We start from the raw sequence: 12,547 nt of genomic DNA on the forward strand, positions 1-12,547 counted from the left end.
TATATGGCTGTTTGTCGTGTGAAAATAAGAGATTGTTGTCCATCCCCGTTATTATCCCCATTAAACTGTTCTAAACTGGCTTTACTGGCCAGATCCCACGAGTGCGTTTCTGCACATGAAACCGTTCCTCACCCTTAATATAGATTTTTGCATGAAACCACCTATCTGGCACCAACAATAAAAACAATCACACTTCACTTCTCGATAAATATGTTATTTACAGACGAAGTGAAGAAATAATAGTAATTAAGAATACACATATTTGTTACTTTCTTTAGTTTTGTCTGTAGAATACACCGTGTCTGGCATGTAGTGGTATAAAAATGGCATTATTTTTCTGATACAACTGATACTGAAAAACATGCCTAAGCTGCTTTTACTGTGCACAGAAAACACATCTCCTCACGCTATGTATAGATTTAAGCCACGATAAAGCCTGGGCCACTTGCACACTTTGTGTAATACACAGTCAGTCACGGTCCAGAACAAGCTGATGGACTTTAGATGTTCAATACCATGATAGATAACACACAGTACTGTCATGCACTGTATTACTGTTACTGGGATGGTGTATACCACAGAGAGGGCAGCTAAAGGAAGAGAGTGAATTTGAAGTTTGAATCTGAATCTTTCCATTTTCAGGCACAATAACTGTCTCAGTTACCAATAATTTGACTGAGATCCATTTCATTTTGTACTGTGTCTGTGGTGTGTTGTTCAAATATGTTTGAGCTTAAAGATAGAAATATGATAACCAGTTTAATGGTGGAACAGTGTCAGCAGCAGCATGTTTGTCCTGAGGTTAAGTGTTTCAAATGGGGTTTGTCAAAGCCACAGCTAAATAACTGCAATTAAACTATAATTTTGGCAATTTGAGACTTATTTAGCTGCTAGGAGAAGGAAAAAGGGAAAGAATTTCTGATTTCATAAATGTAGGGTCTTCTGAGGGACAATGTCTGGATTTCACAGAGTATTTGCATGTCCTTGAGATCCTGTTTCCAAGTCTTCTTGCCATGTTGTCAAGATACATTAAAACAAGGCAAAAATATCATAAATCATACACACTACAGATGTTCAACATAAGGTCCAGCTTTTAATATCTCGACTATTTAGACACATGATACATACTGTAAATAAACAAAACTGACCCTTATTATAAAGGCATATAAGCTTTTCATTTCAGGCATAATCAGACTGAAATGTTATATTTCAATACCAGTATGTAAACATGGTGGGTATTATATATATATATAGTAACATTTAACTCACCTTCTACACTAACAGAAAAATGATCAGACACAGCTTCACATGTCACAGGAACTTTATTCAGCTTTTTATTCAGGAGACTGGTATTTTAATACAACATTTCCATTGACTGAAATCAATTGATTTCCGTTTACGCAGTACCCTCACATGCAGCATATCTGACAAAACACATGGATTTAATAACATTTTCATGGACAAAACACAGATCAACTTCTGCTGTGAGAACATTTCTATTAACTGAGTCAACTACAAACCCAGTAAAATAAACAGATTTCTGTTCAGGCAGTGCTGTTATTCATCTTAAAACTCTTCACCCTCCTCCTCTCCCTCACCCCCAACAGAGTCCATTCCAACTTCCTCATAATCTTTCTCCAGAGCTGCCATGTCTTCTCTGGCCTCAGAGAACTCTCCTTCCTCCATACCTTCACCTACATACCAGTGAACGAAGGCACGCTTGGCGTACATCAGATCAAACTTGTGGTCAAGTCGAGCCCAGGCCTCTGCAATAGCGGTGGTGTTGCTCAGCATGCACACAGCTCTCTGGACTTTGGCCAGGTCTCCACCAGGAACTACAGTGGGCGGCTGGTAGTTGATACCGACCTTGAAACCAGTAGGGCACCAGTCCACAAACTGGATAGTGCGCTTGGTCTTTATGGTGGCAATGGCAGCATTGACATCTTTGGGCACCACATCACCACGGTATAAAAGGCAGCAGGCCATGTATTTGCCGTGGCGAGGATCACATTTTACCATCTGATTAGATGGCTCAAAGCAGGCGTTGGTAATTTCTGCCACTGTTAACTGCTCATGATAAGCCTTCTCAGCAGAGATGACGGGAGCGTAGGTGGCCAGAGGGAAGTGGATACGGGGATATGGCACCAGGTTGGTCTGGAACTCCGTGAGATCAACGTTAAGAGCACCATCGAAACGAAGGGAAGCAGTGATGGAGGACACAATCTGACTCATCAGCCTGTTCAGGTTGGTGTAGGTCGGACGCTCGATATCCAGGTTCCTACGACAGATATCGTAGATGGCCTCGTTATCCACCATGAAGGAACAGTCAGAGTGCTCCAGGGTGGTGTGGGTAGTCAGGATGGAGTTGTAGGGCTCCACCACAGCAGTGGACACCTGGGGAGCTGGATAGATGGAGAACTCCAGCTTGGACTTCTTGCCGTAGTCTACAGACAGACGCTCCAGCAACAGGGAGGTAAAACCAGAGCCGGTTCCACCTCCAAAGCTGTGGAAGACCAGGAAGCCCTGAAGGCCAGTGCACTGGTCAGCCTGAGGACAGAGGAACAGACATTGATCAAATATAAGAAACAAAGTAATGTGATTTGGATAATTGGAACCTATAGTGGGAATTAGAGCAGGGACCAACTGATTTATCAGTAATTAGAACATAGAAATACAATCTTACTCAATCTGACACATGCCACAATCAAATGAAAATTTGACAATAAGCTTAGATCTATAAATGTCATGATTACTTGAGTGATAATGTGAATTTAAACATGGTGCTTGTTGTGGTCAGATCTTATTATGACTGAGGATAACATTACTAGACTTTTCTTCCATGGCTGAAATGGCAAATGTTGCTAACTGATTTTAGCAGCTATATCAAATAGGTACTTATTCTGTGAGCTGGCCAAAATACAAAATAAAGCTTTGATGTTTGGTGACATTAAACGTCCTGCTAGTTGGTGTCTATAACATTATGCTCTGTCAAAGACAATATCTTCAAGTAAAGAACACCACTCTGCTAGCTTGATAGTTCTGCTTGGCGGCCCCAGGGCTACAAGTTAGTTAGCCAATACAATGGAGAAGAATGGGATTTATGGTTCATGCTCACATCATCTGAAAAATATCTTTAAAAAGTTCATTTAGTATTTATAGAGAGTGATTTTGTGCCCTCTGGTGGCACAAAGGTAAACAACATAATGTGAGTCTGAATTGATAGCATAATGTATATGTACTGTTGTCACTTTCTTGATACAACAGTTATTTGGAATTAATTGTCTTTCAGTGTTATTAGGAAGAATCTCCCTCTGCTCTGAATTTACCCACCAGTTTGCGGATCCTGTCCAGCACCAGGTCAATGATCTCTTTGCCAATGGTGTAGTGTCCACGGGCGTAGTTGTTAGCAGCATCCTCCTTGCCAGTAATCAACTGCTCAGGGTGAAAGAGCTGGCGGTAGGTCCCTGTTCGCACCTCATCTGAAGAGACATGTTCAATCAGAAATGATTCAAGGGTTTGACTAACCAAAATCAAGCAGTAACTATGGTATTTAATCAAGAGTTTACCAATGACAGTGGGCTCCAGATCCACAAAAACAGCTCTGGGGACATGTTTTCCAGCTCCAGTCTCACTGAAGAAGGTGTTAAAGGAGTCATCACCTCCTCCGATGGTTTTGTCACTGGGCATCTGCCCATCAGGCTGGATCCCATGTTCCAAGCAGTAAAGCTCCCAGCAGGCGTTGCCAATTTGGACACCAGCCTGACCCACGTGTACTGAGATACACTCACGCTGGAGGAAAACAGGCCATTTATAACTTTTGGCAAGTTCATACTAATCAGAAGCATCAGATTACTGATCACATATTGAAAAACAGTGAAAGAGCTACTGTATGATGAGATCCAATGGTGGGGAAACAGACTTTTATAAAGAACATTATGATCAAATAACCTGATAAATACCGCACATTTATTCATTTACACTCCAAATAAACAGAGGGGGACTTTAGACAATATGACGAACCACAATTAAGGACCTCAAGGGGACACCGTAAATCATTTGACCTTAACAGTCACATGTAGTTCTTTGTCTTCCCTACGTTAGGAGAAAAAATAAACACATGCACTGCCTCACAAAAACCCACATACAGTCAAGTCAATTTGACCAGTATCACAAATCATAAATTTGCCTCAGGGGGCTTTACAATCCACTAGGCTAAACTTAATTTACCATACATGAAACTTGATTTTCGGCTCTATGCCCTGATGCTTGACTTTTCTTTCAGATAACAGTTAAACTCCTGCCAATTCAGTAAATTGACAGCTAGGTTAACATTAATGAAGGGCATATATTGTTGTTCGTTAGACCTGGTTCAATCAATACGACCTCAAGACAACCTCAAATTCATACTTAGCTACCATGTTTCTTTAAGCTATGAGGTATGAAGATAATGAAGACGTTGGCTTGACAACCACAGAACTGGTTCTAACAAACCGGCTCCAACGTTACTCCCGCCGTTGAGGATCCAACCGTTATTTGAGTTCCGCCATGTTGTCTGACTCTACATTCAGTATCACTGGCAGCCACTATTAAAACTGAAATACCAACAATACGATAAAGCTACGCTTCATTTATAAATTTACCAAAAAAGGAACTGCTTCATGCCTAAACGTTTTGATTTTCAGCTAACATAGCATTAACGTCATGTTAACCTGACGGTAGCTTTTACCTTGAAGCCACATATTCGTCAAATAAAATCGTGCCAATTCAATAAATTGATGGCCAGGTTAAAATTAATGCGGGCTGTCGTTAAACCCAGGTAAATCAATAATTACATAAGACAACTTCACATTTATACTCACCATGTTTCTCAACGCTTTTTGAAGATAATAAAGACGTTGTTTGTTGGCGAATCAATCTAAACGGCAGTTTCTGCTAGCTCCCGTTAGCTTCAATAACGGTTACCAGGCGGTGGTTTTTATATTCGGCCCCTCTGGAAAGGCGCTGATGAATCTGATTGGTTGTCGTTACCCAGCTGATAGCGTCGATTAGACAGAAATTCAATCGCCTCTCTTAAATCACAAGTAAGAAGAAACTTTGAAAATAAGCGAAGATCTAAGGCGGGGGAAATTGGCATTATTAATATTAATGTGTGCCCTCCAGTCTGTTGGTCAGTTGTACATCATGTATGGAGAGCCCTTATAAAATTTAAGTAGTCTCTCTATCAAGAATATCACAAATATCAAAACATAAATCTTATATATAAACATTAGATCAGATTTATCATCACATATATCAGAATCAACAACACTTCTGTTCAAAATATATTGTCATAAGCTAGAAAACAGAAGAAGAAACCTTAAATTCTTGTATCGATATTGGCATCGTAACACTCCTTTATAAATTAACTAGATCATAACATTAAGAAAAAAAAGACAAACCTGTACAATTTACAAATTCTACCTTTTTCAAATGTGTGTGTCAGGATCTAGCAATATGAAAAATATAGGTTATAAAACCATCATGAAGCTACCAACATTTTTTACTTGAGAGAAAGTGTTTAATATCATATTCTTGATTCAGAGAGGCCAAATTATGCTGTGTGCCTGTTTATTCATCTCATAAGTTTATAAGATGTTACAAGTTCATATTTAATGGAGTTTATGAGCCTTATGTGTACATTGTTATGAAGAAGAAGAAGAGGACATTGGTATCCAGATAAGAATTGGTACTGTTTAGGGTTTGGTGGTACTTGTACTTTACATGAGTATTTTCATTTTATGCAAATTGATACTTCTACTTGCATTATAAGAGCCACTACAATTCACAGTTAAATATTGCACTCCACTACATTTATTTAACAATTCTAGTTTCTTTGCAGTTTAAAATTTTACATGAAAAGCTTATAAATTACACTGTATTATTAATGATTAAACCAGTGGTTCCCAAACTTTTTGGCTTGTGGGCTCTTACAAAAAACCTATGTGTATTTGTGTCTCTTTGTCATGTTTCATATGTCTATGAGTTCTTTTCAGTTCCATCAAAGAGACATTTCCCCTCACATGGTTTTGAATAAATAACTGTTTGAGGCCCAATGAGGTAAAACTCTTCAATATTTCACAAAAATGCAATTATTAAAGAAAAGTTCTGAAAAATTAATTCAAATTTATGTAGTTCAACTATGCCCTCAGATTTATTTTATACCCTTACAAAGCAGTTCAAACAAGCTCCACCTCGAGCAGCTACAATAAAATGCTGCTCATGCACAGACTGTTAAATTTATTTAATAAGTCAGTCACAGCCCTATTTTCTGCAAAAACAATACTCTGACTTTAGTACTTTCAGTAAATTAAGCTGGTAATACCTCTATAATTATACTTAAATAGGATTTTTAAATGCAAGACTTTTACTTGTAATGAAGTATTTTACATTGTGGTATTGATACTTTTGCTTAAGGATCGGAGCACTTCTTCTACCACTGGGATGTGATTTGATTCCATTTTAACACAAAATAATTTAACCTTCAGCAAGATGACCTGGGTTCATCTGTCTCAGGAAGCATCTGCCCTCTGATGTGTCCTAGAGCGATAGACTGAATCCCTGTCAGATCCCAGTCTGCTGTTTGTGACTTCTGACCTCCTTATATGACAGGAAGAAAAAAAGAAAACATCCCTTCAGGGTATCAATGCTAACATTATGATTCCCCACACTTATTAGAATAAAACTATACATTTCTACCATGTTATATCCAAATGATTACTGCACAAGAAACAAGGGGGCTTTGTCATGTTTAATTCAGTAATCTGGCAAAAACAAACACATGAAGACATAGAATTTGTATGTACATTCAAAACTTTATTATGGAATACAGTGTAGAAAGCGTTTTCCCAGTCAATGCAAATGGCCTGCACAATATTACACAGTGGAAAACAAAACCAATATATAACCCACAGAAAAAAGATAGAAAGAAAATCCTGCTTCCTCCTCTACTCTACTGCCCTCTGTTGGGCTTCTAGTGAGCACCCTCTGAAAATAATGGACCCACCCCACTGCAGCCTCCAAATGTACATTTCACCCACCGCTTCCTCATAGGTCTTACTTCACATGTATTAACCGAGTGAGAGGTCACACTGTATTTCTTTTCGATGTAATGTTGAGATGGTGGACTGTATGAAGATAAAGGTTGAATGGGGAACTCTTGCCTACGATGCTGTTAACTTGAATTTACCTCAGAATAATATATGAGCCCTGCTTTCACATCCCCGCCGCCGACTCGCTCTCGGCTCTCTAGATGGTGAACGCCTATCGTCTATATACAGACTACAGCGCTCTGCCTCTGAGGAGTCAAGTGTGCATTGATGGCAGGGAGGTGAGCAGCATGCCTGAAGGGAAAGGAAGGCGAAAGGAGGGAGGTGAGGGGAGGTGCTGGGGGGGAAGTGAAAATCCATTATATATACAGACTGCCTGCCTGGCTATTCATCCAGAACTGCAAGTCACTTCCTCTCTACCTTGCCCTCCTTCCTCCTCCTCCTCCTCCTCCTCCTCCTCCTCTCAGAACTCCACCTGTTCTATCAGCAGAAAGCAAAATAATGATTACCCAAAAAAAAAAAAAAAAAAAAGAGACGGCGTCGGCTTACAACTGGACGAAACACCAGACTGAAAATGACGAAACACATACACGCAGAGATAATTCTAACCCATCCCCCATGCCTCCTTTTTTCCCCCTTCCCGCTCCCTGTAACCTTCACCCTCACAACATGCCCTTATGAAAAAAACAAAACAAAACACGGTAACATGAGTTGAACAGAAAAGCAAAAATCAAATGGGGTGATGTCTGAGAGCCCCTACGCATAAGGATTTTCAACACAATATATTTCAGTGAATGATAATATACAAACAGAGATGAAGCCAGCCCCCCTCCTGTAGCTTCAGGAACGTAGCATGGTTAAAAAAAAAATAATAATAAAAGAAATGAAGAACACACTTAAAGTCCAAAATCACAGATCTCTTTTAAATGTGTATTTTACATGATATCAAAGCAGAGCCCGTTCATCTAGATTTATATATATTTTTCATCATTGTTTGATGTCACGTGATCACGAGAAGATACTAAATGTACAATCTTGCTAGAATGACAATCTATACGTGAGAAAGGATCTCGAGGGAGAGAGCAGCGTTAAAGATCTTGTTTTTTTTGTTATTTTTTTTTTCCAAATCCTGTTGTCATTGTTGTCATGCACTACATAGGAACAGCTAAGACTTCAGCATTACTTCAGTACATTACACGTAATTTAAAAAAAGGACTTTACATCGGTTGACTTTTTTTTTTTTTTTTTTTTCTCTGTTTTCATTCTTTTTTGAAAAACAAAACTGGAAACGATAGAGAAAAACTCGAAAATAAAAACAGCTCATTCGGAATACATAATTACTACTGTTGTCATCAACATATTCATTATCATCATCGTCTTTAAAGAGCCTTGTGTGACTTAACACAGCCCAGCTGTCGTAAGAATGCGCAAAGAAAAGAGGATGGAGGGAGGGATGAAGGAGGAGGGGGAGGGAGAGGAGGCTCACTTATACTCCAGTGTAGACTGTAGAGTGAGTGCAGTAGTGGTGCAGTAGGTGGGGAAACGCTGGGCCTCATTTCTAAAAATCATGTTGCTTGATTTAAGCCTGTATTTAATTATTATGATCGTTACAAACAATATAATCAAAACAAATGAGCGTGTGATGAAAAATGTGCTTTCAAATGATTGATTTTGACAAATAAAGATCTCATCTGCGTGCAACCGGTTTTTGTAAATGAGGCTCAGGCATCCGAGCGCCTAAAATCCTACTGATCAGTGGTCAGATTTGCCTACACAAGTCCACACCTAAAATCGTCCCAAGCCAAAAAAACCCCAACTATACACTGGCCCTGAATCAGTGTGGAGAGAACGCGCTTCTTTCCCCTTTGGGTTTGTTTCCATGCACTGGGCGGGGCTTTTTTTCCCATACATCAGCAGGCCCAGACGGAGCAACATATAAAAACCCCTTTCTTTAATTAAAAAAAAAGGTGTCTTGCTCCAATAAAGTGAACAAACTTGGTGCAAACTGGCTTGGCCACGGTGTCCGCCCAGGCACAAAATGAAAGAAACCCTGGCTACAGTCTGTTACAGTATGCTCATAACTGACTATTTCAGTCACGCAATGATCTATGCCACACTGCCTTTTTGGAGACGTGGGACTACTCGGAGGGGGAGGAGGAGGGGAGAGGGGAGGGGAGGTGCTTGATGTGTGGGAGGAGATGTTTCTGTGTGATTATGTGTGTATGTGTCTGTTGTGTGTGTGTGTGTGTGTGTGTGTGTGTGTGCGTGTGTGTTTGTGTGTAGATATGACATTCTCCCTCAGTTCTGCATCTGCTCAAAGAACTTGTAGGTTGGGTTCTCGTAACCGTTCTGCTGCATCTTGGACAGGTGGCGCTCCTCGGGGGTGACGGCAGCGTCCACCTGGAGGAGAGCCAGAGGGGCAGAGGGGGGTTAGACACACACACACACACACACATTCACATGGTGCGATCAAGTATAAAAATAAAAATAATTTAAATATTCTACAAATTGAAGACTTTTTAAGACCTTTTTAATGTTCCTGGAAGTGAAATTAAGAGTAATTGACAAAAATAAAGAAACAAAGCTGCCACAACCGCTGCTTTTTTAATTAAACTGCTAATGGAAGTTCTGAAATGATAAATGAGGATAATTAGAAAAGGGAAAGCAGGAAATTAATTGGTAACGGGCATTAATCCCATCATATTTAGTGAGCAGATAGAATGAAAAACAACTAATTTTTTGCCGTGTACCAGCCCTGTTCTGTATATTAATGACTTTTTATGATCTAAAAGAACTCATATATTCTCTGCAACATACACATATACTGTGCTATACTGAAAAACAGCTTGCATTTACACGTGAATGCATGTGCACAGCGTCGCGCCCCACACGCCAGATTGACTGCCGTTACAGAACAGCTTGTACACAGCACACGCTCACAAACACACACACACACACACACATGCGCGCAGGTCAGCTGTTTCTCACCTCGATGACTCCGTGGTGGATGGAGGTGTACTGCTTCTTCCTCAGCATCACCAGGGTGATGACGATCACGGTTGCTATGACGACGCCTCCAACCATCAGGCCAATGATGGCGCCCTTGTTGGAGCCGACATCCTCGGCGAAGAAGACCTGGGGGAGTTGAAGGACGGACATTTGTCATGTGACCGGTCAGTCGCGACTGGAGTTTAAACCTGACGATTTACAACATGGACTTTTTCTTTAGTGAAGCTTAGAAATACTTTTCATGTAACTTTTTCCAGGAAACCAATGATGGAACAAAGATGCACCACAGACCACACGGACATAATGTCTGAAAGGCAACTTATTTCTGAAGGATAATATTCTGACTAAAATTCCTTGGTGCCGGTGTCAGGTGATTTACAGAAAGAGCACAACATAAAGCGACACTGATAAAGTATGACTCAGCTCCGATGTGACGCAATCCTAATACGCATGATTAAATTTTTTTTTTTTCCCTTCCCCACAAAACCAAATGAAGGCTCCGGGTTCTGTGAAGGATTACGCTGCTTTGTGGAACTCATTTTTCACACAGCACAGGAATAAATAGGAGCAAATGGCGTCTTCTGCGGGGATACAAATCCTGATATCTGCACCTGCGTTGACTGTGTGCACATACCAGCAGGGATAATAGGGAAGGAAATCTACTCAACTGGCACAAACTTCAAAACACCAGTGTGATCTTTTTAACTACAGATAATTTCACAAAAATGCATCTTGACATCTCAGCACTCCTATCCCGCCTTGTGTCTTAGACTGCAGTGAGTGGAGACTTCATTTCAGGCTGGTGAGTCTCCTCCCTGAATAAATCTGCAGAACGCTGATTGGGGTGACTGTGAATACCACATTAAGTAGTTGGGCTAAGGAGACGGCCTAACAAACTGACTGCTCATTGTGAATGTGAGAAATGTGATATGTAATAAAATGTAGGGATTAAGGGATTAAAGCCTTAAGGTGAGAGGAATAAGGTGCGCGGATTTGGATTTGACTGAGTATGGATTGAGGTTTTTGTGCTAGTATTACAATATCGAAAGAGATTATTGAATGAGTGCAAAACTGGGTTGGAGCCTTATAATGGTTAGTACAATAACCTGCGGCTGACCAGAAAAATATTTACAGATGTATAAAAAAAAAAAAACTCCACTAAACTTAACTCTGATCTAAGGGCAGAGGATTTTAAACGAGCAGACAAGCATGACGCACGCATTATTGCGGTTGTCTCCATGGACACCTGTCTCCATGGCGACAACCTTGAGAGTTTACCATGAGGACAAAGTGGAGCCACGGACTTGAGTGTTGATTGTGTGTGTGTGTGTGTGTGTGTGTGTGTGTGTGTGTGTGTACTTAAGAGCGGTGCAGAGGGTGAGCCTGCATGTCAGTAAATGCATCTTTTATGTGTTTGTGCTCTATGTCCATTAACATATATGTATAATTGAATCACTTAATTTCAAATGAGCCTACATCTGTCTGAGTGAGTTTCTTTCCGTTTGTGTGTGTGTGTATGTGTGTGTGTGTGTGTGTGTGTATTTGTTTACCAGTTTCTGGTGGTGAACTTCATATTCAGTGCTCTGTCTGTCCTCCGTCTCCATCCGGAGTTCAGGAATAGCTTCCATCTTCATTCCTGTCACTGGCAAAGGAAGGAAAAGTGCCATCTATTATGGATGGTGACACTTACTTGCATTCTCCTTCTCTTTCTCTCTCACACACACACACACTTGCTGAAATCAAACTCACAGGACCAACAGCAGAGTGTTGGATATAATGGCAGTATGAGTATAGCACATATAGCACAGGATAAACAATATGCATAGACCCTGCAGCTGCATCACAAATCTAACAACCAGCTGGCGCCCTACTGGAGGTCAAGTGGAGCTGGCTGTGTGCAAATAATAGCTGAGAGAAGAGAGAGAGATTGTGGAAAAATACTGTCCTGACTTTACTTTTCGTCTCTACTTCAATATTGTCTTGTGATGTATTTTAAGAACAGACCGTACTTCACCTGAAGAAACATCTTTTGTTATCCTGTAAGATACTTTAACAAAGAAACCATTGTTAAGGAACTACATATATTAAGACCATAGAGCTACATTATACTGTTCTTTTATCAATAATTATTGCTCATATATTGCCAACAAGCCAAAGCACCAGAGCCTCTAATATTGCCACCAGAGGGTGCATTACTTCTTCAACTGCATGATATCTGCAAGCCTTATCCCGGATCCATCTGATTTTCCAAATACATGTACATACTCCAAATCACAATAATGGGACTACTTTTTGAATAAATTCACCAACCTGGCCTTGTGGGGATGCCTCTGTCAAGATTGGGGCGAGAGTCAACTGGTTCAACTAGAGGGAGAAAGAGAGCAAGTTTACTTTCAAATAATTTTGTAGCACAAAAAATGTGAAAAAACTCAAAAAAGGCGAGCAACGTTTTT

The 12,547-nt window shown here is 40.2% G+C and overlaps 2 protein-coding genes across 3 annotated transcripts in view; both read right to left on the reverse strand.

Moving 5' to 3' along the window:
- Positions 1 to 1,303: 1,303 nt before the first annotated feature.
- On the reverse strand, positions 1,304 to 5,003 carry LOC121892054 (tubulin alpha-1B chain-like). The gene is made up of 4 exons (XM_042404832.1): positions 4,860 to 5,003; positions 3,567 to 3,789; positions 3,331 to 3,479; positions 1,304 to 2,547 (listed from the first exon to the last, which is right to left on the reverse strand). The coding sequence occupies exons 1-4, from the start codon at positions 4,860 to 4,862 to the stop codon at positions 1,567 to 1,569; spliced, it is 1,356 nt and encodes a 451-aa protein (XP_042260766.1). The 5' UTR covers positions 4,863 to 5,003; the 3' UTR covers positions 1,304 to 1,566.
- Positions 5,004 to 6,831: 1,828 nt separating this feature from the next.
- appa (amyloid beta (A4) precursor protein a) overlaps positions 6,832 to 12,547 on the reverse strand; it is a 37,482-nt gene continuing 31,766 nt past the window's right edge. For both annotated transcript variants that reach the window (XM_042404863.1, XM_042404862.1), the window contains 4 exons: positions 12,405 to 12,458; positions 11,645 to 11,736; positions 10,074 to 10,220; positions 6,832 to 9,485 (listed from right to left, as the gene is read on the reverse strand). In XM_042404863.1, coding sequence (XP_042260797.1) covers positions 9,384 to 9,485; positions 10,074 to 10,220; positions 11,645 to 11,736; positions 12,405 to 12,458 — 395 coding nt within the window. In that variant the 3' untranslated portion in view covers positions 6,832 to 9,383. The remainder of the gene's footprint in view (positions 9,486 to 10,073; positions 10,221 to 11,644; positions 11,737 to 12,404; positions 12,459 to 12,547) is intronic.

Source organism: Thunnus maccoyii, chromosome 24, assembly GCF_910596095.1.
Source record: "Thunnus maccoyii chromosome 24, fThuMac1.1, whole genome shotgun sequence".
In the NCBI taxonomy this organism is placed as follows: Eukaryota; Metazoa; Chordata; class Actinopteri; order Scombriformes; family Scombridae; genus Thunnus; species Thunnus maccoyii.